Source organism: Dromiciops gliroides, chromosome 3 (assembly GCF_019393635.1).
Source record: "Dromiciops gliroides isolate mDroGli1 chromosome 3, mDroGli1.pri, whole genome shotgun sequence".
Classification (NCBI taxonomy): Eukaryota; Metazoa; Chordata; class Mammalia; order Microbiotheria; family Microbiotheriidae; genus Dromiciops; species Dromiciops gliroides.
In genome coordinates, this window is record NC_057863.1 from 212292440 (window position 1) to 212320034 (window position 27595).

Here is a 27595-nt window from a genome sequence, read left to right on the forward strand (position 1 = left end):
TAATTTTCTAAGATAATGCTAGGATATTGACTCAAAATGAAATTCTAAGTGGTTCTAAGAGAAATATTACATTAGAATAAAATGTCATATGAAGGGGGTTTTTCTTCAGCAGAAAAGGACATGATGTATTTATAAAAATATTTTATTATATTACTTAATGTGACATCTATCATACAGAAATTTGAAAATTTTAATTTTTTGGCAATAAGAAGAAACTCTGATATTCAAAAGATGTCAAGTACATCCCATTTTTCTTCCTTCTGCACACTCTGAATCCTTTTTCATAATATTTTGTATGCTAAGAATGAGCCTGTGGGAGTTGTTCTTTTCTTTTCCTACTTTAGCAGAAAAATATAAAACATTTTATTTTATTTTGTTGATTGATGGAAATTAAAGTTGAAATATTTATTTTAATCACAATAATTTTTCTTGTAAAATATTTAGGAACAAGAATGTTCGTGACAACTCTTGATTTGAAATACTCAAAGGCAAATCATTTACTCTTTCTTATCCTCAGTTTCCTCATTTGCAAAAGAGGGATGATATTCATACCTAAATAATTTCAGAATTATTGTGAAGATCATATTAAAAAATGTAAAAAGTACTTCACAAATGTTAAAAACACTCTAGTCAGTTATTATATCCTGCCTAATTATAAAGCATTGTAACATTGTATCACTTATTTCTTGTTGTTTTTGTTATTTAGTTGTTTCAGGAATGTTTGACACTTTGTGACCCCAGGGTCATACAGCTAGTGAGTATCTGAGGTCATATTTGAACTCAGGTCTCCCTGAGTCCCAGTGATCTATCCACTATGCCATCCAGCTGCCCTATCATTTTTTTCTTAATTTTCCTGAAGCTTATTTAGGTTGAGGTTTTATTTTAACTTTCCCCCTGATCAGTAATATCATCCAATTCAAGTCCTGGTTACTGTGATTGACTATCTCAAGAAATATAATACCTGGCTCTGTCTTCCTCTCCAACAACCTTCAATGGACTCTCAGTGGACTCAATGGACTCTCAAAAACCATGACCTCCTGATTCATCAATTTCTAAACTCCCATGACTTCTAATTTCATGCTAACTCAATTATCAATAGAGAAGGGAGTGTTTTAGATATCATCATTAAGTGAGAGATCCTTATGATTTTTAATTCTGAAAATGTCGCTAATCATAAATTCTTTTGTCTTATTTCCCCTGAAGTTATTAGTTATACTTACTGTACTTTCTGTTTCTATTTCTCCCTGATCTACTATTTTCCTCTCAATCATTTATTTTACCCATTACAACTACACACTGCCTTCTTGGTTTTTTTTATCCACTTGTCTTCTGGCCATCCTGATAATTCTCATTCTTGCTTCACCCTCCAACTCTCTGTCTTCTATAATCATATTCCTTTGGTACTGAAAAGAGTTGAGGGGTGGGAACTATACTCCCTTCCAAATGGTTCAATCAACAAACATTTAAGTGTTTGGTTTGTATGATACACTATACTATGAACTTGGGGTACAAAGAAAAATCAGCAACAATACCTGTCCTTAAGGATGTCAAAATCTAATGAAGGCAATAACAAAGTAACCTTCAAGTTGAATGCAGTATCATTTAAAAGGATTAATGATGACTACACTAAAAACTTAACTTATCTGATCTCAGCTGCATCCACATGACTGCATGTCAAAACATTCTTTTTTAATTGACTTTATTTTACTCCTATAAGTCAACATTTCCCCCCATCCATCTCTTTTTTTCCTCAATACCACTTCTCACCTAACCTCTCCCCATATTACAACCAAGAAGATATACTGATTATTTTCCCAAAAAAAGAGAGGTCATTACCCCAGTTACCAATTACTCCTTACTTGCCACCTTAAAACCCTTCTTCAACATGAACCATCTTCTCTTCCTTTAATCTTTGATGAACAGGATGTTTTTGTCTTTGACAAGACTACCCCTCTACCTGTGCCCTCAATCTCATCCCTATGATCTCTTCTAGGAGATTGCTTCATTAAGTATTTTCCTGACTCTTCTATATTCAATCTTTCCCTATATTTTAGCTCTTTCCTGGCTACCTACAAACAGATTCAGGACCACCCTTGCCCTTAAAAACCAAACAGACACAATAAGTTATACACAAGTAGTCATTGAAAAATCCCCATATTAGCTAGTTGTGGGAGAAAACAGTCAAAAACCCCCAAAACTTCAGATTAAGGAATTGTCAAAGAGGAAAAGAAAAAAAAATTTTTTAAGTGTTTCCATCTGTTTTCAGATACTATCAGTTCTTTGAATTGCTTGAGTTCTTGTGGGTGGGGGTGGGAATGGAGGGGGGAAGAGAAGTTGGAACACAAAGTTTTAAAAAAATTGATGTTAAAATTTTGTTTTTACATATATTTTGGAAAATAAAATTCTATTAAAAAAAAGAGACAACAACGACAAAAAAAAAAAAAAACCCTCTCAATTTGTCTCTGAAATTTCCCTAAGATATCATACTGTCTGCTTCTGCCATTTCAATGGTAAACTCCTTATGACTCATTCACTTCTCAACCCTTTGTAATTTGCTTTCTGACCCTACCTCACTAATGAAGTTTCTCTCTACCAGGTAACCAACAACCTCCAAATTTTTGAATATGACATTTTATATTCAGTTCTCACTCTTCTTCACTGTTGAACAAACCTTTTTAAATTCTAGATTCTCTTCTGCAACACTTATTTCTGCTGACTTTCCTGTTACATATGTGAGGACTACTCAGTCTTCTTTGCTGAATCATCATTCACTTCATGAAGGTTAAAACATTAATTGCCCAAAGCTCTACCCTACACCCATTTATTCTGTAATTATAAGCTCTAAATAAATGACTTACAAGACTCTATGGTATTGAAGAAGATACAACACTGGGCTTGGAATTAAGGAGACACATCTTCATAGGGTCTGGCCTCAAATATTTACTATTTGTGTGGCTCTGGACAAGACACGTAACCCTATTTCCCTCAGTTTCTCATCTATAAAATGAGCTGGAGATGGGAATGGCAAACCACTCCATGGTTTTGGACAAGAAAATGTCAAAATGGGGACATGGAGAGTCAGCCACAACCGAAATGAGACACAATAAGTAAAAAAAAAGTCTATATATCCATCCATAATCTTTCCCTGACCTTAAGTTATCAACTGCTTGCTGAATATCTTCTGAATGTCCTATAGGCAACTCAAACTCAACATATTGAAAATGAAACCCATTACTTCCTTCCTGACCATTCAGCTTCTTCAAACTTTCCTATTTCTTTGGAGGGTTCAATTCAAAATCTAGGTCATTATTTCTTTTTCCACACTACCCATATCCAGTCAGTTGTCAAATCTTATAAATTATACCTCCATAGTATCTCTTGTATGTAATTCATCCTTTCCACTCATATATCCACAAGTCTAGTTCATACGCTTAATTGGACTATTATAATAGCTTCCTATTTTAACTCCCTAATTCTAATTTCTTCCTTCTGAAATTCAGCTTCCCAATAGCTGCCAAAATAATCTTCCTAAAACACAGGTTATAACCCTATCTCTTCGTTCTCTCATTGTTTATAATAAAAATGATCAACTCCTTAATTTGATATTTAAGGCCCTGCATAATCGGACACACAGCTTATTTTATCTTGCTTCCCTTTGTTAATTATATTCCTGACAACGTGAACTAATAGCTGTTCCCCAAAATTCAATCTTCCATTTCTAATGCCCCCACACATGTGCATAAGTTAGCTCCCATACATCCTTTCCCTTCATCTCAGAATCCTTATTTTTCTTCAAGTATCAGTTTACATAACATCTCCTCTGCAAAGTCTTTCCTAATTCATCCCACTTCATTGAGTCAATGTTCCATTCATCCTTGTTGTATTATTTTTATCTGTTTACCAGAATGATTGGAAAACATTTATTAAGCATTTATTATTTGCCAGGAACTATTCTAAGCACCAAGTATACAAAGGTCGTACAAGGCTCTACCTTCTTTTTCTCAACCTTCACTATTACCCCAAAGTTCACCTGTCTACTTATCCATTCAATGGTCTAGGGTTCAAATTGAGGCATTGAGGGTGATTTTCTATCTTTCAATGGTGTGCTTCCCCCAGTAATTAGGGGTTGACACACTTTAATCAATAAGACAATTCATTTTTTGAAAAGGGCATTTACAAAGTAAGAAAGAATTGTTTTAATATGTTCTTCTCTAACTGTCATAGATATATGTCTATGGGAAAGCAGGTTCAAAACTATAGGATATGTTATGGTAACGGGGGAATCTCACAGCACCCAATGACTAGAAGTTCTTTTGTATCCCCCTATCCTCTTTGTCGGGTCTTCATGAAATTGCTTTTATCAATGGTATAGTTTTCTTCTCCTTATAGAGTCCTGAAATAGTTTTTGCTTAGTATATCGAGTTTGTGGCTCCTGATACAGACATTGATTTTAGCTATTCCAAGGACATGGTTAGGATACTCAAAGGAAGTCCAGTATCTCTGAAACTTTCTGATTCCACAAGGTCACCTCTTGGCCCAGGAGATAAGGGATATAAATGCAGAGACAATTGTTCTCTCATGTCATATCCCAGTTCCTTTCCAGGGACTTTGCCAAAACTCTTCTTTCATCCAGGATTGCTAGCCACTCAGATAACTACATCCTAAATTGATCTGCTATTTATACAAACCCCACAGAATATGATTGAGTCTCCTCAATCAATTTCAATACACTTCCTATAGAGTGTCATTTGATGTCATCCCATGGTTTTCAATTATTCCAGATTGATATTTTCTCTTATATTATAATTTCTTTGCTTTATTGATTCAATTGAGGTATTCCTCCTGGATAAAGGTAACAGAGTATAGAGACTCTAGTTAGTTATTTTAAGTTAGGAAGGGATTATACAAATATAAAATTCAGTTTCTGCCCTCAAAAAGCCTACATCCTAATAGGCCAAGAAAAAAATATGGAGGGAGGTATTCAAGGAAGCATGCTTTGGACTGGAAAGTAATAAGGATGGTAAGTGGAGTCATAGGGCAGTAATTTATTAGGGATGTTCCAGAAAAAAAAGAGTGGTACTGATTATGTTACTCTTCCCAGAGTAAGAAATAGGAAATAAGAAGGGATCAAAGGAGAAGCAGCCCTGTTCAGCTGCAGGATGGATGGCAAAAAGATGGCTAGGGTGGACTGCTGAGTGGGATTATGAATTGTGGTTAGTGTGAACTGGAGCTGGCTAGATACAGTGGGCCATGAGTTTGAATTTGTTCAATTACCAATCAGGAGAACTTAAAATCTGAAAACTGTATATATTAGCCACCACACCCCACCCCCAAATTATCCCAGGCATGATATCTGGAAGTCTTGTTGTCTAGAAGGTACAACAGCAGGGCTGATGGTAAGCAGATGGGCTTCTAGGAGGAACTTATCGCTAGATGAAATTTGAAGCACCTCACCTAGTTATATTACCAAGGTGAATGGAATCTCCTTGAGGTGATGTTTATCTTAATTTTTATTTTTGTAAGTTCAACATCAAAAGCATGTAAATAATAGATGCATACACACATGACATTTGTGAAATTCAACTAAATTGATTTTTGGCATGTCTGCACATCCTGTACTAATATAGTTCATATATATTTAATATAGATTCAGAACTTTTCTCTAGTAAATTTGACAAGTATTAAAATGATATTTTGATGCTTTATTGAGCTTTGGAGGTAAAACTGCATTCTCAAAGGTAATTTCAATGGATTAAAGCAAGAAAGTCTCAAATACTCTAGTTTGAAAAATCACCAAAAGATTGACTATTAAGAAATGGTATTTTTCCAGTTACAATAGCTCATTAAGATAATTTGCTAAAGGCTTAGAGGTATTTGTGAACCACATTGCTGGAATTATTGCTAATAATCAATGAAGCAATAGATTCCTGATATATTGAAACAAGAATGTTTAATCTTTATTGAATGTTGCAGCAAGATCCTTTTGAATGAGGAAATTGTAGGTGAGGTACCAAGAAGGAACAAAAACACTTAAAACATCACAAGCAAGGCAGCTTATTACTTATATTCATATGTCTCCCCAGACATATAGTCTCACCAGCAGTACAAGAGGTGGTGTGGATCATACTATGGGATGAGTACCCCAATCAAGAGCCCAGATCTCTGGGTCTCTACTCTCATATCTGACTCTTGTTGGGAACATTCACAGGTATTGAGTGTAAGGGAGAATTTAGAGTCAGTCAATAAGCAGGGGTTCTGGTCTTCAAGCCCCCTTTACTGACCACTTAGGGCATTGTTATTAAGAAAGTATGCTAAAGTTGCATGTATGAATTGTGTGAAGTTTGCTAAACTGATTATGCTCGGCATAGCCTAGCATTAATTTCCTAAAAGTGGCTGACTAAACCAGCATTACTAATTATATAGTTTCATGGGAGAAAAGTGGGGGGTCCTTAGGTATTCCTCAATAAAGAATTACACTCTTGCACACAGTGTAATTAGGATTAAAATGGTCTTTTTTGTTGTTGTTTGGTGCTAGAGAAAGTCACCCAGTGGGAAGTCAAAGACTTCATCTCCAGGGAGGGAGAAGGTGGTTTAGAAACATCTTCCTCCTAGAACAGAAGGAAGGCAAAAGTGTTTTTTATAAATTATACATGGGGTGACCACCAGAAAATGGAAAGTTCCATTTTGGGATGGGGTGGGGAAGGCTTGGATGCTTGTCATATTCCTCAGAGTCAGGGTTTGTTTTCATTGTTGTTGTTTTTGTTTTTGGAATGATGGTCCTGACCTCTGGGGTTATCTCAATCTCCTAGCTCTGGTCAGGTAGTAGCTACACTTAAGTGACTTTCCTACTATAGAATTTTATCTCCCCTTACTTCTTAGGTGTGTCTGTCCTGATATCTAGCTGGCCAATCAAAATTTTAATACTCCCTTGATTCCTGATATGTCTGTCCTGTTATCTGGTCATCTTTGGTTTTGCTTTTCACAGGAGAAATTTCTGAGTTATCCTAAGCCCCGTGTCATTAGGAAGTTCTCCATATAAAGGTGGGTGAATCAGTGGTCAAACATAGAGTCATTTCTATCAGGGCATACCTAGCATAGGAGTACTCCAAACCTCAGAATGACAAGGTTAAGAGGGAAAAAAAAGAGAGAGACAATTATTTTTCCTTAGCCCTCATAAAAATAACCCAGTTTTTTTCCCCCTTAAAAAAAAAAAAACAAAAAAAAAAAACAAAATACAAGCTTTAAAAAAATACCAGCTGAGGCTTCTGTATTTGTAGCAGAATCTTTCCAGCATTAACTACTCAGTTGAGGCTAAGCTTAAGTGAAATCAGATCACAATGCAGTAGAATTATAGGTGCATAGAATAACTGAGCTTATTATAATGTATGATATAAAATAGGCATTTTACACACACACACACACACACACACACACACACGAGCATGCTTACTGATTAGTTTGGAATGAAATAGGAGGAAGGAGAAGCCAAAAGTTTCTCCCTCTCTTTCTCTGACTCTCAATGTCTCTAAGACCCTCCTGACCAGGTGACTATGTGAGGGTGGGTTTGAAACCAATCTATTTAGCTCTAACTTCTGGGCTAGGTGAGAAAACTTTGATTGAATCACACAAACAAAAGTACAAAAAAGAGCCACACACCTCTTTGAATCAAGCCAATGTGTGAAAGGCAGGAATCCTGAAGAGAATTTGAGTAAAGTGCTGACATTTTTTCTTAGGGCTTCCTCATGGTGCACCCTCTTTCCTCAGAAGCCTGTAGATTCAAAAGTTCTTAATATTTCCCTTCTGTTCTTGTTGTTCTCTTTGTTCTTGTTCTCATTGTTGTGGTGGTCATGGTGGTGGTTGTTCTCTTTGTTGTTCTTGTTGTTCTTGTTCTTGTTGAGTCGTATCTGACTTTGACTCCATGGATCATACTGTCCATGGAGATTTCTTGGCAAAGATACTAAAGTGGTTTGCCATCTTCTTCTCCATTGGATTAAGGCTAACAGAAGTTAAGTGACTTGCCCAGAGTCATACAGCCAGTATATGTCTGAACCTGGATTTGACCTCAACTCTTCCTCCAGACTCAGCATTTTATTGCTCAATCTTTCTATCTTCTATCTTCCTTCTCTACTACCAGCCAATTCTCCCTATATTCCATGCTTACTCCAGTCTCAAATCCAGATTTTCAGATTGTTTTTTTCTTCTATTTTTATATTGCTTCTCTATTTTATACCAGTTGATTGGGGCATAACCTAGTCTCTCACAAAATGACTTTGATTCAAGTAGATATACAGGCCCTATCCATACTCAGCTCTGATTGTTTCAATCAAAAAGCCATCTTACCTAGTAAAGTTATGGAAAAGAATGGAGTGACTCTGGGCAAGTCACTTAATTTCTGTTTGCCTTACAACTTCTTATCCTTACAACTACAAATAGCTGACTAGACAATTAGCAGGTATGAAGCTATCTATATACATATGCATATACACACATATATGTATGTATATGTCTATATGTACATGTGTTTATCTCTATACCTATATGGGGCAGGGGAAGTCTGGCTATTTAGGATGCCTCTATATATAAGACCTGAAAATAGTTTATTTTTCTATTTTAAACTACTCAAATGAGTAAGTTAGTCTTAAGTTAATTGCTCATTTCACAGTCTGGTCTTCTCTTGGGCTGTGGAATCCAGGTAAGTTAAGACCAAGCTTTGAAATGTTAATTAGTCCTCCAACAGTTTATATGAGGCTCTTTGGTGCTAGAAAATTTCTTTATCTCATTTATTTTCACCCTTTAGGGTTTATTTCTAAAAATAAAGTTTTATAGCCCTGTGGAATTCTATAGGTTTTTCACCTGTGAAGGAATGAGATTAAATTTAAAACCGTATACTTGTGAGTCAATTTACTGGTTGTCCTTTTAATGTCAGGGCTGCTGATTGCTTTATTTTAGTTATTTGAGAGATTTCAGCTAACTGCTTCTATAAGCCATACTCCACTCAATGCAACAAAAATGTATTAGGCTACACATTGTATGCAGCTTCCACCAAACCCCTGCCCCTTCCTCCCTGCCTTTTTAAAAAATGATTTCAAATATTCCCACCAAGCTAGAAGAACTTGCAGCATGGATTTAGAGGATCACTCTAAAGTAAGACAGATTTATCAATAGGTTGGCCCTATTTGTGTTGGAAACAGCAACTGTTGAAGACCATCTCCTAAGATGTAAAAGCTTTGCTATGTTGGTGGAAGGGAGTACTCACAAAAATGAAATGAAAGATTCTTGAATTATGTACAGTGCATTATAGTAAACTGATACAAAGATGAAAAAAGATATAGTTCTTATCCTCAGAAAACGTATGATGGAGCAAGGGTTTTTGCATGAGAAAACATGAAATGTACACCAATAACTAATACAATGTATAGAAGACATGGAAGTGTTATGAGAAATGTGAGGAGAAGAATTAATTCTTTTTTTTTTTTTTTTTAGTGAGGCAATTGGGGTTAAGTGACCTGCCCAGGGTCACACAGCTAGTAAGTGTGTGTTAAGTGTCTGAGGCCGGATTTGAACTCAGGTACTCCTGACTCCAGGGCCGGTGCTCTATCCACTGCACTACCTAGCTGCCCTGGAATTAATTCTTAATAGGACTGGGATGAATACTGGACCTTCATGAGAAGTGACCGTGTTGGATCTTGAAAGGGAATAGAAATTTCAGTAGACAGAGATGCTGTGAGCATGGTCTACGTTAGGTATAAGAAAAAGACTGTATAAAGACATAGACACTAGAAAGAGTAGGACAGAAAACCAGGAAAAAACAGTGAATAACAGTTTGAGTAAAAGGCAAAGTATGTAGAAAAATGATAGCAGGATAGAGTGGGGTCAGAAGAGAAATCATTTGGGGAAAATTTATGGAAAGGATTTAAAGTGGGGCAGCTAGGTGGCACAGTGGATAGAGCACTGGCCCTGGAATCAGGAGGACCTGAGTTCAAATCCAGCCTCAGATACTTGACACTTACTAGCTGTGTGACCCTGGGCAAGTCACTTAACCCCAATTGCCTCACCAAAAAAAAAAAAAAAGGATTTAAAGCTAAGCAATTTCAACAATAGGGAGCATTTTAAGGATTAGAAGAGGGGAAGTAGGGGCAGCTAGGTGGTACAGTGGAGAAAGTGCCTGCCTTGGATCCGGAGGACCTGAGTTCAAATCTGGTCTCAGACACTTGACACTTACTAGCTGTGTGACCCTGGCAAGTCACAAAACAAAACAAAACAAAACAAAAGAGGAGGGGGAGTAATTTGGTCAGATCCATACATTTGGGGAAGATTATTTGACAGGTGTGTGAAGAAGAGATGAGAGAGGCTGGAAAAAGACTATTGAAATAGTCCAGGTGGCCTATTCCAGGTCCTTACCCTTAGTTCATTTTATTGTTCTTAGCCTGAAAATAAATGGAGCACCAGGCCTGGAATCAGAAAGACCTGAGTTCAAATTTGACCTCAAATATTTACTAGCTGTATGACACTGGACAAGTCATTTAACCTGTTTGCCTCAGTTTCATCATCTCTAAAATGGCAATAATAATAGAACTTAACCTCCCAGTTGTTATGAGGATAAAATTTATATGTAAAACGCACAGTACCTGACACATAGTAAACACTATGTAAATGGGTAGTAGTTATCATCATCATAGTTGTCTGGGAACTAGACTAATACAATGTAGATGCAAAAACACAAAGGAAAAACAAAACATCAAAGGATAAATGGTTATCCACTCAGCTTTTCAATTGCTTTTATAAAAACTTCTGAGAATGCTGCATTCACTCAATCAGCAAATCGACAAATATTTATCAAGTTCCTACTATGTGCCAGGCACTGTTGACCTAGTAGCCTAAGAAACAGAAATGGTTTTCAGACCTATAGCACTAAATGTACCCTGAGTTGTAGGAACACTTGGTATATAAAAAAGGAGCAGTAAACCAGATACGGCTAGCAGTCAGAGGTTCCCCACCCTGCTTTATAGGAAGCTTGCAAAATATGTAGCTTGTTCGCCAACTGTGCAATTTTTGGAGGCATAGAAATTTTAGTAATTGTGTAAATTGCATGATGGAAATATCAAGCCTATTATTAACTCTGCCATTAAGTTGACAAATTTGCCAGCTGTCTATTTCTGTAAAAGAGACTGAACTTTACTTCATATTCTAAAACTTATGTTTGTGACTTAGTGCAAAATAGTATATTCATATCAATATAGCAAAGCATTCAATAAAAAGAAAATAAAAACATAAAGTTTTTGTAGAGGAAATAATATTGTCAACTGAATTTGCTCCCTATAGGTAGCTCTGTGATTACTATAGATCATTTTCAGATCAATTTTCTTTGGATTGGGGAAAATACTAGTAGAGCAAAAATGAGTGAATGGACAACTATTTGTCACTAGTACAGGCATTTTTGAATCATATTGTTTGTGAAAGCAGGAAGAAAAGTTGCAATTGAGCAGGGTTATCCCAGACCTGTAGAATCCCAGAGCTGAAAGGACTTTAGAGTCCTTTCTACCTGAATCCCTTCTAAAATGATGCCCAACATCTGGCCAATCTTCCTGTGTTCAAAAATCTCCAGTGATGGGGAATCCTCTATCTTCTTATGATAATCTACTTCTACTCTTAGTTGCAATTATCCTGAAGACATTTATTGCACATACCCTAAATCTATTTCTCTAAAACTGCTTCTCTGCATCTTCCAAAAGTTGCTCTAGTTCTGTGACCAAAGAAAGAAAGGACATTCATCAATCCTTCCATCACAGCCCTTCAAATACTTGAAGAAAGTTTTCATGTTCTGTCAATCTTGTCTTTTCTCCTCTCCCTTTTTTCTGTCCCACTTCTCCTCCCTATCCTAGAAAATCATACTGATTTTCTTGTATATTTTCCAATTTTCTCACCATCATCTTTCCCTACTCTGAACAGTTTCTCATTTGTTAAAATCAATCCTAAAATATGGTGCTTACAACTAACTACACTTCTTTGGATATGGTCTGACCAGGGCAGAATACAGTAGTATCATCACCTCTAATTTGGATGCCACACTTGTACTAATACACCCTTAAATCATATGAATTTTTTTGGCTTCCAAGTCACATTATTGATAGCTGACAGATCTATAAAAAAGGGTTGTCTAGACCTTCTCCTCAGTCTTATACACATGAAGTTGATTTTTTTGAACCCACATATGTGACTTCCGATTTCTCCCCATTGAATTAACACTGTTAGATTAGAACTGTTTTATGTATCTGTTGAGGTCTTCTTGGATCTCAGTTCTATTTTAAAGTGAGTTACCTCTCCCTGTCAGTTTTATGTTATCCACATTTTTAATCAACAAATTATGTATGCTTTCATCTGGTCATTGATAATTTTTTAAATTGTTAATATTGGTTATGATTCCTTTTTTGTTTGTTTTTTATTGTGATTTATAACTGCTGGAAATCTAGTTTCTAGTGAAGCTGAAAGTTGTTCTCATTTTATAATGGTTACTTAAATGGTTTGTTGTATTCTCTAATTGTGTCAGGAACTACCATAAATATTTAAATAGATAAAACATAGTACCTACTGCAAGAACTCTCTTCAGCCTTCTACAACACAGAAAGTTTCTAAAACAGAAGAAATAAAAATAGTGTTCCCGAATTTCTTAAATGCAGAGGCAGACAGGTACAGAGGTAGGTAAATAGCTAAATACAGGACATAATGCTTTAGAAGAGACATGGTTAGATTTATCACTAGTCAAAATATGTAAAAAAAGCCTTAAACAATGAACTTACAAAAAGCCAATAGGCATAATTTCAAAGGGAGATAGATATGAGGAAATGAGGCTTTCAAGTTAATATACGACTAAGATTTACTAATTGATGGCTGTGATCCATTAGAGAAGGCAGATTTCGAGGGTAAGTGTCTTACTCCACCACAAAACATGGCTACTATCTGGGAAATCCTTAAGGCTTGCCCTGACACCTCTGTAGGAAGGTCCACACCACAGGATACTACACACTAAACAGAGCAATCTATATCTTATTCTGTATCCAAATTGTCAAGATCTATAAGTTGTTTTATCTACCAAGCATGGGAGAGTTAATATTAGTAAGAAAAAAACAAAACAAAACAAAGCAAAACAAACAAACAAAAAAACATTGTAGGGAAATGAATAAAGATATAATTTCATGTATGATATCAAGAAAAAAAAACACAGATTGGCCCTAAATACCAGGGACTGGTTGAAAATTGAGTCAACCAAGTGTAATTGTTTCTATTAATATATTTCTTCATTTTTAATGTTTTAGTAAGCTTATTTAAATGCTAGTTCACTCAAGGAAATAATAAAATTCATTCCTAATGAATTTAGTATTGAGATCAACATGAATATCAAAGGGAAGATGGGAATCTATCGAAAGAATGCACAAGAGAAGCCAGTGAACAAATTGATTGTCATTCTTATGGTAAACCTTGAAATTTCTAAAATAGCGTTCCATAGCAGTGTAGAGACAGATAGCCATATACATAATGTAACTTATGTACAAGTTATTCCTGGCAAATAATATAAAGTGACAATGATGTTATCTTTCTTCCTGCTCATAATGATGCTTCATAGTCTGAATTAGGTTCAACTTCTTGAAGCTTTCCTTGACATGCCCAGCCCAGCATATAGAATTGTTCCTCCTATGAAGGCCTACTGCACTTATAAGCTATAGCTTATTTCTATTTATTTAGCATGATAACAGATAATACCTTCTTTTGTTAATTATCTACATATCTATGTGTATAGCATAAACACCTCTCCTCAGCTATATCATAACTGTATATTGGGGTCAAATATCATGGCTCAGAACTGGAACCTTAATATATTACCAACCACAGTGTTGGGCACATAGTAATCATTCAATAGATACTTATTGATTAATATTACTGGGATATGTATGTGTGTATGTATGTTTGTACAAATGTATATGCATATGTGTGTGTGTATCTTCACACACACACACACACACACACACACACATGGCATTGAATATAATGAAAATAAAACTAAAACAGGTCAGGAGACCTAAGCACCAGTTTTATGAATATGCATTAGTAATCTCTCTAACTTCATGTGATAATTGATCTCTGTGAGTTTTCCATGTAAAGTGGAAATTAATTGGATATCTACATTACCTCCCTCATGTGGTAATGAAAGTATCTTGGAATGCTCAAAACAGTATACAAATATAATTGTTGTTTATTCATTGGGCAAAGTCTCTATGATAACTAAGGAAAAGGGCAGTTATTTTTTTTTAGATTTTGAGCTTTGTGAGGCATGATATAGAAATGTTTTTTCATCAATATGCCATGTTCCTTTTCAATTTGGGTAGATGACAACACAGTACTTACTTTATCTTGACACTATGATGATACCTACACCTCTGAGAGAGAGAGAGAGAGAATGAAAGGGCAGAGTACTTATAATAAGAGATTCACTGTTTTCACTTGTGGTGTTTTTTTCACTTGTGATACTTTTAGTAATTCTCATGGCTATTCAAATAACAACAATATTTTATATTCTTATTTAACTTTATCAAAATTGTATGTATGTGTGTTGTGTGTGTTAAGTCCTATTTTACCTTGCTTTCTGTAATATGGAATGAGGATTTTTAGCATTAAGTGGTTTTTAATGATTTTGTTTTTTGGTGATAGGTCTTAATTTTTTTTTAATTTTAATGTAGTTTAAAATCAAAGCATCAAATATTACCTAAGTATCATATCTAGTTCCTTGGTGACTCTACTTCCCTTGTAAATTATCTATACTTATAATATATGTTCAAACTATGAAACTCCTAATTTCCTAAGTCTTCACTCATCCTAAATGTTAAATCCAATCCCTTGTCTCCCACCTCCCCATATATTAAAAGAAAGAACAGTTTTCTTGCTGTTTCTTATATGTAACATTCCATCTACATTTTCCTTGAACAGGCTATTCCCTATGCCTGGAATTCACTCTTTATTTAATTATATGAGAAAATAATGGGTTTGGAGGCACCCAGAGGCCCCCCTCAAGGGGATAATATTAAGATTGATTGGATTGACTTTGCTAATTAACTCATTTAAAGTTCACTTAATTAAAACTACACCTACCTGAAAGCCTGGCGCTCAGAGGGTGTGTTCACTGAACTTCTGCATATGGACCAGCCTCAAGTCCAGTAAAACAGTAGATTTGACTGATGCTAGCCTCTCCTCCAGACCTGCAGGAAGCTTCCACACAGAGAGGCTCTCGGGCATGTTCCTGGTAGAGGACTTGGGGAAAGAAGGAAGTCAAGCTGAACTGTATCTCTCCTCTAGGCTAGATAGGCCTTCTTAACTTTCTGAGCCATGTGTTCTCGCTTTACTAATATTTGGTATGCTTTAATAAATGATTAATGCCTAAAACTGGTGCTAAAGCTTATAATTTTTAAGTAGCAATATATTAGAAACCCCAGCTAATTTTCCCTAAACTTGGGCCAGAAATAAGGAGAACACATATAATTTTAAATGCCACAATTATAATAATAGGTAGTATTTATTATGTGACTATTATGTGCCAATAATTGTGCTGAGTTCTTTACAAATATTATCTCATTTGATCCTCACAACAACCCTTGGAAGTAAATGCTATTATTATCCTCATTTTACAAATGAGGCAACTGAGGCAAACAGGTTAAGTGGCTTGCCCACTGTCACCCAGGTAGTATATATCTAAGGCCAGATTTAAACTCAGGTCTTCCTGAATCAAGGCCTGGAGCTCTAGCTACTGTTCCACCTAGCTTCCTATATATCCTATTTTTTTTCAAAGCTCTCCTTAAGTGCTACCTCAGAGATCTACTCAGAGGTTATACCTTCTCTGGGGAAAAAAAAGTATGCTTCTTGAAAAAGGGGGAATGTTTCATTTTTGTCTTTATATCCCTAACACCTAGAATAATTCCTAGCACAGAAGCACTTAAATGCATTTTCCCATGAAAAATGCATTTTCCTATGGAAGCATTCCTATAAATGCTGTCTAGGGTGCTAGTTTATCCTACAAAATCCATTTTTGTTGTTTAATCATTTCATTGATATCTGACTATATGATCCCTTTTTGGTATTTTTTGGCAGGAGTGGTTTGCCATTTCATTCTCCATCTCATTTTACACATGAGGAAACTGAGGCAAATAATATTAAGTGACTTACCCAGAATTACACAGCTAGTGCCCAAGGCCATATTTGAACTTGGATCTTCCAACCCCAGATCTGGCACTCTATCTACTGTGCCACCTAGCTGCCCACATTTAATCCATAATCTACCTGAAAATAGGTGAATGTTGAGGAAAATGAAACATAGAAAAGAAGGAAACACATATTAAGCATCTACTATGTTCTAAGTACTATTTTAAACACTTGTCAAATATTATATCATCTGATCCTCACGAAAACCCAGGAAGAAAGGTAACTGAGGCAGATAGCTGTTAAGTGACTTGCTCAGGGTCAGAGGGCTAGTAAGTGTCTGAGGCTCACCATATTAATGTCAGACTTGGTGTGGAACCCCCAGTTGGCTGATCCTGTTGCAACTCAGAATGCTTGAACTCAAGAGGGCCACCAAACTCAGGCTCCCCAGGAACTAGGGACATGAATATATACCACAAACTGAGGGACAAATCAAGAATTCTTATCTGATGCCAAAAGCACCATTTTTTCACTGTTTTTTGCCCTTTTTTTTCACTCCACTTTTCACCATGTTTAAAACTGCAATCTGTTTTCATAGATGATATCAGGATTCTTTAGTTATGTTCAAATGAAATCCAATAAGAATCTATTTAGGGTCTAATAACTACAAGGCACTATTCTAGGTACCAAGGGTATATAGATAAAACCCATAAAATGTCTGTCTTTGAGGGACTTAAATATTAGCAGTTAATTCTCATACTCTCTAAAATGTATCCGAATAGCCACCCAGGCTTTGTTAAAGTTAAAGAGGTGAGGCATTAATCTGTCCTGAGACACCTTATTCCATTTTTGGAAAGTTCTTATTATTAAGAATATTGATATACCAAGAAATAAAAACAATTATTATTCAACTAGGCAGTTCTATGGTGCAATGACTAGCATACTTGGCCTCTAAGTCAGTAATGACCTAAGTTCAACAACAACCTCAGACATTTAGTAAATATGTGAGCACGGGTAAGTCGCTCAACATTTGTCTGCCTCATTTTTCCTCAACTATACATTGGGGATCATAATACCACCTACCTCCCAAGATCATTGCAAGGATCAAATGAGATGATGCTTGTAAAGCACTTACCACAGTACCTGGAATCAAGTAGATGCTTCATAAATGCTTCTTGCCTCCCAATCTTGTTCCCTACTAATATTTCTTAACTGGCTACTTGGTGCACAGTATTGTTTTATAGTCCTTGCAGAGGATACTATGAATGATAAATAATGTCTTTTGTATAAACCTCATCTTTTATCTGCCATTCCCTATAACTTTAGGTTTTATGGCTCATCTGATTCTAGGTTTATGCTCATCAAAATTGGGCATTAATGATATTGAAGAAACCAAATTATAGTTTCTGTGTTTCATTTATTTGATCAAATAGGTATAACCTATCAACTGAACATATTGCAAGAACTTCTAGATTTTCTTTCTTTTTTTATTTTTATTTTCATTTTTCTTTCTTTCTTTCTTTGTTTATTTATTTATTTTGGGTTAAGTGACTTGCCCAGGGTCACACAACTAGTAAGTGTCGAGTGTCTGAGGTCAGATTTAAACTCAGGTCCTCCTGAATCCAGGGCTGGTGCTTTATCCACTGCACCACCTAGCTGTCCTTTTTTAAAAAAAATTTAATTTCAATTATTTATTATTTTTCTTTTAGACTTTCTTTCTTTGAGAAACCCCACACATGATTTCATTTTGATGTTTTGGTGGGTTTCAGATCATACAGTTGAATCTTTTAAAAATCACTTCATATTAGTTTCACTTGCTAATCTTTTTTTTTAATTATTATTTTTATACAGTGGGATGCCATCACTGAAATGGATGAACATAACCGACCCATTCACACTTACCAGGTATGCAACGTAATGGAACCAAATCAAAACAACTGGCTTCGGACAAACTGGATTTCTCGAGATGCAGCCCAGAAGATCTATGTGGAAATGAAGTTTACTTTGAGAGATTGCAACAGCATTCCCTGGGTCTTGGGAACTTGTAAAGAAACTTTTAATCTCTTCTACATGGAATCTGATGAGTCTCATGGAGTTAAATTCAGGCCAAGCCAATATACTAAAATTGATACTATTGCTGCTGATGAGAGTTTTACCCAGATGGATTTGGGTGATCGCATCCTTAAGCTGAACACTGAAGTTCGTGAGGTGGGACCAATTAACAGGAAAGGATTTTTTCTTGCTTTTCAGGACATTGGAGCATGTATTGCTCTTGTTTCTGTCCGTGTTTTCTACAAAAAGTGCCCTTTCACTGTCCGTAACTTGGCTATGTTTCCTGATACTATTCCAAGGGTTGATTCTTCCTCTTTGGTGGAAGTTCGGGGTTCCTGTGTTAAGAGTGCTGAAGAGCGGGACACTCCAAAGTTATATTGTGGAGCTGATGGAGATTGGCTAGTTCCTCTGGGACGGTGTATCTGCAGTGTAGGATATGAGGAAGTAGATGGTTCCTGCCATGGTAAGGAAGGAATATCCATTTACATTGCACTTAATAGATGATACATTTGCAGGACAGATATACTGTGCACTTTATCTGACAAAGAATCAATGTTTAAATAGCATTCATAATAGAATGAATTTTATGAGAAACTGACAAATGTTAGTTGATGTTAGCTGTCTTCCTCCACTTTCCCAACCTTCCTAAAAAGTACGGTGTGCGTTTTATAAAATACAAAATGTTTCTCTGGGTTTATTTGAGTAAAATTGTAGATTAATATTATGGATATTCAGGTAGTATTTTTGTTATTGTTTTTAAAGCAATGATATGAGAGGCTTAGAAATGGAAACTTATGAAACAAATTCTCAAATGGTAGGAATATTTGCAAATAACATCTAATCACATTTCCATTATGGGGAAGCAATTTCAGTTCATTCAACTAAATTAAGAGTGTTAAAATTTAGTATGTAAAATTAAATACAGATTTGAGTTCTCTTTTTATCTTAATTTAGTGTTTATTTGGGCCTTGTAAATATGATGGTTTAGTATTATCCTCTCTAGTGTCTATTTTTTTTCTTTGCTGCTACTGAATACTTTTGTTAAAATTTTGAAAAAAAAACAAATATAGCATTTTATCCTTGTGATTTTGATAGTAATGATATGTATGTGAACTAATTGTCAGGAAATGTTGAGGTTGTCACAGTATATTTATGGATCTTAACAATCTTTGCATGTTCATTTATAAGATGATTATATACATAGTTTCTAAAATAGGAACATTTTAATTTTCATTTTGGCAACTAATAATAGCTCAGGAATTATAATAAAGTGTCACTAGACTATGTAATAACTTTTTTGTAGGTTTCTTGAATAATATAATTTGTGTCTTCATTTTTGTTTTGAAGATTAATAATAAAATAGTGAAGCAATTCATATAAAAAGGAGGGCTTCTCTCCTGATACTTGTGAAATATTTAGATTTTGGTTTTCATGGGACTGAATTTCTTGCCGTTTATATTTTATTAACATTGAATAGAAGAGTGAGGGTGTTTTTTAATTATAATTTAATCATCTAATATGTAGTATTCCTATATACATGCCTATTTTGAAATTTACCCCAATATACAAAGAAGTCATGGTTTCCCCATTTTCTTTCTATTTCAAAAATTCTTTTCTAAAATTCCACATGAACCTATCCAACAAAAATTGTAATTTTTGCTGTGTGCTAAAAAAAATGACAGTACTTGCCAGTACCCTATTATTTGATTAGTTGAAAAGTGACTCATTTTCTTCTTCTTGTTTATCTGCACAGATTTATACTTGAATTATTTTTAGTATAATAATATTTTAAGGGGTGATTGAAAATAAATGTGTACATTTGTGATTTGAAAGCAAGAGAGTTATTTTACTTGGGCAGCACTAAAGAAAATTCTTGAACTACATTATTACTAGGGACACACTAATTAGTTCAAGTATGGAGGCTGCCTTCTTTGTATAATATTCAGTTTATTATTGGTGCTAAAGCTAATTCATTGCAAATTCAAGAAGGGCTTTAGATGATCTACTCCCAACAATTATTATTAATTAAGGCCCTGGGGATTTGGACAGTGTCCACTTGTGCTGTATCTGTTCAGGCTATTTGCTTACCTTAGTCCCTACTGCCTGGAAGCCAAGTGTGCTACATTTCACTTATCCTCTCTAGGATTCTCTCTTACCACTATCTACTCTGTCTTCCATTAATTCTAGCCCTTACAATTTTGGTTTCCCCAATTTTAGGGGGCCTCTTTGCAGTAATGTCTTGAATGCTGCATCAAAGCTAACCTTTGACCTTGAAACTCTACTACCTTCTAAACTAAACTAAGCTAAACTAAACAAACAAACAAACCACTAAAGAACAAACAAATCATATCAATTTGTAATTAGTGTAACCCTTCTACCTACTTAGCTTAATATCCATGTTGTGGGTGAAGAGGAACTCCATCCCTTCTGAATACAACTAGAAATAGAAAGACAAACAGACAGTCCCCAATCTGGTCATTTTTAAAGATAGCCTGCTCCAATTACACAGCCAATGGAAAAGGCTACTTCTGTCCATATTGCAAAGGAACTCAGAATGTCTCACCCAGAAGCAGGTCCCTGACACCTCCCACACAGGTGCTTCCATTTTAGGTGACCTGGGCATATGTCAAAGAACTGTTAAATCTGTACTTAATGTATAAAATGGATTTTCCTTTCCATGCTTGTAGATGTGAAATTTCATGCTCCATTTCACTGTCCCTATACTATTTTCTCAGGTAATGGCTCTAGTGATTCTGACTGAATGATCAAGTGCATCAAGCTACCAGGTGCAGCTCAATTCCCCAGGAAACTGGGAATTTTGCACTAAATTGTTTCTTTTGCTACTCACTGTTCTTCAAGCTATTCTCCATAAACATACAGATGAATAGACAACAGGGGTAATGAGAGCATGATTTGAATCTGTGTGTTCCCAGCCACTAAATTAAAAGTTAATAAATTTAATACATTTAAATAAATTCTCAGCGGAACAAATAATCTAGGACAATATATAACTGATTGATGGAATTAAAGTAGGATATAAAGTCCAGGCTAACAGACCTACTTACTGTTACCTTATACAACATTCTAATTCCCACCTGTGCATCTTTTCACAGACTGTCTCTCATTCCTGGAATGCTTTCTGTCCCCACCCTTTGTTTTTTGGAACTCCTAATGCCCTTCTAGATTCAGCAAAATTGCTAGCTCCTTCAATAGATTTCTTGATTCCTATAGCTATAGATTACGTTCCCAACACTGTATATTTTGTGTATGTCTTATTTTTATTTGTTTGTGGACATGTCATGTTCCCCTGCTAGAATTCAAGCTCCTGGATAGTACAGACTATTTTAATTTTTAATCTATATGCCAGGGGTAGCTTGGTGGTATAATGAGTAGCATGGGCCTGCAGTCAGGAGTACCTGAGTTCAAACCCAGCCTTAGAAACTTGCTAGTGCCATGGGCCTGGAAAAATCACTTAACCTCTGTCTGCCTCAGTTTCCTCAGCTAAAAGGGGAATAATAATAGAATCTAACCCTGAAAGTTGTTATAATGAGATGATATCTATAAGGTGTTAAGCACAGTACCTGGCACATCAAAGGTCCTGTATAAATGCTTATAAGAGTTCATCTACCATTTAGGTGTGATAGGATGATTTTCCCTCCACCTTTCTTCAGAGAGTTTTGCTTCACAAGTCCTGTTCTGGGCAGAACAATTTTCTAGGTGCTAGAAAAATAAAAATAAAAGTTAAATAAGAACTCTATCACCATGATCTTGTGAAGGTAAATGACACTCATATAATTCTTTTTGTTTTGTTTTGTTTTGTTTTGGGTTTTTTTGGCCAGGGCAATGAGGGTTAAATGAATTGCCCATGGTCACACAGCTAGTTAAGTGTCAAGTGTCTGAGGCTGGATTTGAACTCAGGTCCTCCTGAATCCAAGGCCAGTACTTTATTCACTGTGCCACCTAGCTGTCCACTCATGTAATTCTGATTAAAAACTACCATATCAGTAATATGAAGAACTATATGAGATCAGATGTGGAAGAGAACTACTCCTGATTTGTAGTAGGGAGATCAGAGAAAGTTTTCTGAAAGGTGTTGTTATTTGGAATTAGCCTTTAATGATGGGTAGAATTTCAATAGAGAGGAATAGGATGAACAGAGTATTTCCTTCACAGGGATGAACATAAGTAAAGTTAGAGCAATAGAAGAGAGTTAGGTTGACTAGAGCACAGAATACATGAAAGGGAGTAACAAAATAATCCTGGAAAAGGAAGATGGTGCAAGATTGTGATGGGCTTTAAAGATCAGTTTAAACTTTATTTATTGGTGATGGAGAATCAATGCAGGGTTTTGAATTGAATTACAAAATCAAATCTGCACATTAAAAAGAATAGTCTGGCAGCTTTATAATGGATGCATCAAATAGGAGAGAGTAGAAATAGGAAGAACAATTAGTATGTTATTACAGTAAATTGGTCCAGTTAATAAGAACATGGATAAGGGTGATAACAGTGACTAAAGAGAGAAGAGGATGAGTGAAAGAAGTTTACAAAAGTAGAAAAAAAGGAATTTAAAAACTGGATCTTAGAAATACAATACTAACTTTTCAAACTTAGCTGAAAGGACATATTGTGATTCTCTTAATAGAAATAGGGAGATAAGAAGTAAAAGGAAGAAAGAGTTAGGAAGGGTTAGGAAGGAAGAGGCTGAGTTGGAAATGTAATGATTTGGGGAATGCTGACCTCGAGGAAACCAGAAAGAAGTCCAGGTAGACATGGCCTATAGATAGCTTGAGATTTTGATCTGAAGCTTAAGAGTAAGGTCAAAGAACTTAAGATACAACTTTGGGATATTTCTGCATAGAGAAAATATTTGAAGTTATGGGAGTGAATGAAATCTCTAAAGGAAAGATTGCAATAGATAATAGTGTCAAAAACAGAACCTTGGAGAAGTGTAAAAATTGAGGATTGGGGCAGCCAGATGGCACAGTGGATAGAGCACCGGCCCTGGAGTCAGGAGTACCTGAGTTCAAATCTGGCCTCAGACACTTAACACTGACTAGCTGTGTGACCCTGGGCAAGTCACTTAACCCCAATTGCCTCACTAAAAAAAAAAAACAAAAAAAAAAAACCGAGGATTGAGGAAATGCAAAATGGAATCAGAGATAGGTAGCATTGGCAGAGAATAGAGAGGTAGCAAGAAAACAAAGAATGTATAGTGATTCTGAAGCCAAGGCAGAAGAGTTACAAAAGAATAATATAATCATTAAGTTTTGGGGCTAGGAAGGAACATAAAGATCACCTCTTTATTCCATGGTAAAAACATTAGTAAAGAAAACCCATGTCATTTTATTTTCTTCAATCATTTTACAGATGTTTCTGTCTCTTTGTGACCCTTTTTTAGTATTTTCTTGACAGAGGTACAGGAGTGGTTTGCCATTTCCTTCTGCAGCTCATTTTATAGATTAGGAAACTGAGGCAAACAAGGTTAAGTGACTTGCCCAGGATCACACAGCTAGGAACTGTATGACGTCAGATTTGAACTTAGGTCTTGACTCCAGTCCCAGGACTTCGACTGCATCACCTAGCTGTCCACCAGTCATTCACAAGATTTCAGCTTTTTCAGCTGTAAAATAATGGTCATTTCTAAAGTTCCCTTGTCTTCTAAAATTCCACATTATATTCTTTTAAACACCCTCCATGAATTACGATCATTACTATAAGCAATTGCAATGGCTAGAGCACAGGTCCTGGAGTCAAGAAGATTTTAGTGCAAATCCGGATTCAGACACTTGTATTAGTTGGTAACTTCTGTTTGCCTCAGTTTCCTCATTTGTAAAAAGAAAATTATAAAGTACCTACCTCCCAGGATTGATGTGAAGAACCAATGACATAATAATTGTAAAGTTCTCAGTAGATGCTTGGCATATAGTGTATGTGTATACACCATATACATTTTAGCTATTATTATCAACTCTTATTAACTTAACAATTAGAATAATAACACCAAGAGAAATTCAGTAATATACCCCAAGCCATGCAGTTGGCTAGAAACAGTAGAAGAAGCCATTTAGCATATATGTTCAGCCCATTCTGTAGAACAAATTCACACTAAGGCAATCTCTAATATCCTTCCATTACGACTTAGAATAAAGAGCTGAGTGACCCAGCATGATAGGGCTCCTGTTTGTATTCTATATAACCATTGATTTCATGGAAGAGCATTGGTAATGACAGAAGAAGAATTCACTGCAACTTCTCTCACATCATAATTGCTTTACCTCAAAATTAAAATTCTAGGGGTAGAATTTAAAGCATTACCAATAATAAACTGATACTACATGTTCATACTCCAAAGATTTTACATTTGTTTAGTGTAAAGTGATGATGTAACAAATTAGCTGAGGAGGATGTGTTCAGGAAATTTAAGTGTATACTTGAAAATTTTGAGAAAGATTAATTTAAATGCTCTAAAAGATATATTAATCTTATTAATGAAGTGGAATATAATTTTATTTTGTTAATCAATTTCATTTCAATGATAAATATTTGTCTTCTAATGATGTGCCTATAGCATTTTAATCCCTAACATGTCTCTGTAAATGATTGTATTTGCATTTTCTTCAACTGCATGTCATTTTTTAATACAGGTAGAAATCATTTCTTTTCTATTCAAGCATATTTGGGGCAACCCAATTTCCAGCTTCTTGTGAACTAAAAGAGAGGTGGAATCTTAAATTTATTGCTTTGCTTCCCCAAGGTTTAATCAGCCCAATACACAATCCTGGGACTCTCAAATATCTATCATATAAAGCAGAGATGCTAAGATACAAAAACAAAATAATGACTACAATTGTTCATATTTTATTCCTGTCTCAAATTTTAGTCTTCTTGTCTCTTACTTATGTTATTTTTATTCTATTTAATAGAGGAAAAAGTCATACTGGGACATTTGTGATTGTAGATTAAAACACTTTTTTCTTTTAATTGTCTTGGTTTATCCTATTAAATGTTGAACTTTCCCAAAGGATTCAAAATTTTTAAGTGATTTTTGAAGCATTCATTTACATAAAACAGTATTTCATTTAGTATATCTAAAATATTATAACACAATGGGGAAAATTGAAAACAATTAACTTGCAAAATTGAATGTAATTTTTGTTCAGTTGTATGTGTTCTGAAGTGATTTGAATAAGTAATAAGCCCCTGTTGGGCATTATTTGAGGGTAAATCACTTTAAGGTAGTGGCATGGTTATTTAATATTATCAGTCAGTGTCTGGAATTTTAATCCTGCTGAGAACTAGGGAATGTGAGCACAATTTTTCTGTCATGATACCCTTAAGTAATATGTGACTCTGTTTAAGTACATAGCAATACTTTGGCTTTGAAAATAACAATATTGAAGCATTGAGATTGATTGAAAATCCCCTTTCTTCCCAGAAAATGCCTTTTCATAGTACTATTTTGAAACTCAAGCTAGACAACTGTGACAAGTCTCGGACCATTACATTATTGTTCATAGAGGTGAATGGGATACACAGGGTTTTCAGCGATATAACCATTGGTTTGATCTACTGAAGAATGTGATTAAGGTTCAGTAACACAGTTCTCCAGTGTAGTTTGGAAACATTTATGCTATGTGTTTATGATCCTCTGTCTAATCATGTTATCAGACCTGACTGTGGAAGCAAAGAGCAGAAAGTAATTTGAGACACCTCGATGTGGTAACATAAAATAAGAGAGTTTGAAGAAATGGCAAAAAAGCTGAAAAGCATGATAAGGATCAGCAAGGATACAGACTTATTGGCCCAACTAGCCTTTTTTATTTTCTAAAAGTTCTTACTAACCAAATAGGAACTCTTTCAATATAACCTTCAATTTCAAACAATATTGCTTTCTCCTGAAGCAAATCTAGTTTTTCATACAGGTTAAAAATATAAAATCAAAACCATCTAAAATTTAACTTGGTATCATTTTCCAGTTCTATGTCATACTTTAATTACATAATGTCACTTTCTATTATTACAATTTTATACAAATATTAAATAAGATCAAAGATCCTAAATTAATAATGGGTTTTAGGTTAGCATATTATGTCACCTTTTTTATTTGCAGTAAATCTGTAGTTGGAAAAGATCATATTTAAACTATATGATTATATAATGGGTAGCTTTTCCTGAGATCCTATGATATGAGGCAATCTGATACAATGGCTGGAGACACAAGGGTGTACTGTCCCTGCCTCAAAAAGACTCCTGAGAGATGACTTAATTTTTCAGAATGATCATTTACACCTCTGAAATCAGCAAATGATACAAATCAGGGTTTGATTTGTTGTTTAGTTAATGTTCTAAACTTAAGAAAGTGATGGACTAATTGTTAATGCAAATGAAAATTAAAAATGGATCCTGGGGGCAGCTAGGTGGTGCAGTGGATAAAACACCGGCCCTGGATTCAGGAGTACCTGAGTTCAAATCCGGCCTCTGCCACTTAACACTTACTAGCTGTGTGACTCTGGGCAAGTCACTTAACCCCCATTGCCTTGAAAAAAACAAATTGAAAAGTGGATCCTGCCTACATTTTTCCCCTTCTGGAAAGCCAGTAGTTAAACATTTACCGGGGAACCCATTCTAGAGAATAGGCTTTGATATAGGTTATTCAGTCTTTTCTGTCATGTGACTTCACATGGGGTTTTCTTGGCAAAGATACTGGAGTGGAGTGGTGTGCCATTTCCTTCTCCAGCTCATTTTACATATGAGGAAAAAATGAGGCAAACAGGGTTAAGTGACTTGCCTAGGGTCCCAAAGCTAGTAAGTGTCTGAGGCCAAATTTAAGAAGATGTCTTCCTGACTACAGTCCCAGCACTATATCCACTGCCCCACCTAGCTGCCCCTTTGATATAGGACTTGGGATCAGTTCTTGCCTTTGAAATAATACTGACTACATGACCTGGAAAGTCACTTAAATCCTTAGTTTTCCCAGGCAACTTTCTCCATTAAAGCCTACTTAAAAATTTGAATAAAGATATTTCCATACTGGTTGCTTCCTACTTTGATAGAATTACAAAGCAGGAACCTACCCACCCCCAGAAAAAAAAAGAAACTGAGTGTGTGTGGGGGTATTGTGTATATGTAAAATATCACAGCATTTAAAATTAAGTAAAGGGATATTGTCAGTATCATCACAGGATAAAGAAAAAAGAAACTAATTTTTGTCTTTGTAAACCCAGGATGTTGTACAGTGCCTCACACATAATGTTCATTTATTAAATGCTTGGTGACTGATCATTTCATTGCTTAATAACTGGAAAGGACCTTGAAAGCCATACAATCCAACCTTGTCACTGTACAGATAAGGAAATGG

At 35.4% G+C, this 27595-nt stretch overlaps 1 protein-coding gene across 9 annotated transcripts in view; it reads left to right on the plus strand.

Moving 5' to 3' along the window:
• Window positions 1-27595, plus strand: part of EPHA6 (EPH receptor A6) — a 1203504-nt gene that overhangs the window by 223873 nt on the left and 952036 nt on the right. For all 9 annotated transcript variants that reach the window (XM_043994222.1, XM_043994223.1, XM_043994227.1 and 6 more), the window contains one exon: window positions 18034-18697. In XM_043994222.1, the coding sequence (XP_043850157.1) occupies window positions 18034-18697 (664 nt within the window). The remainder of the gene's footprint in view (window positions 1-18033; window positions 18698-27595) is intronic.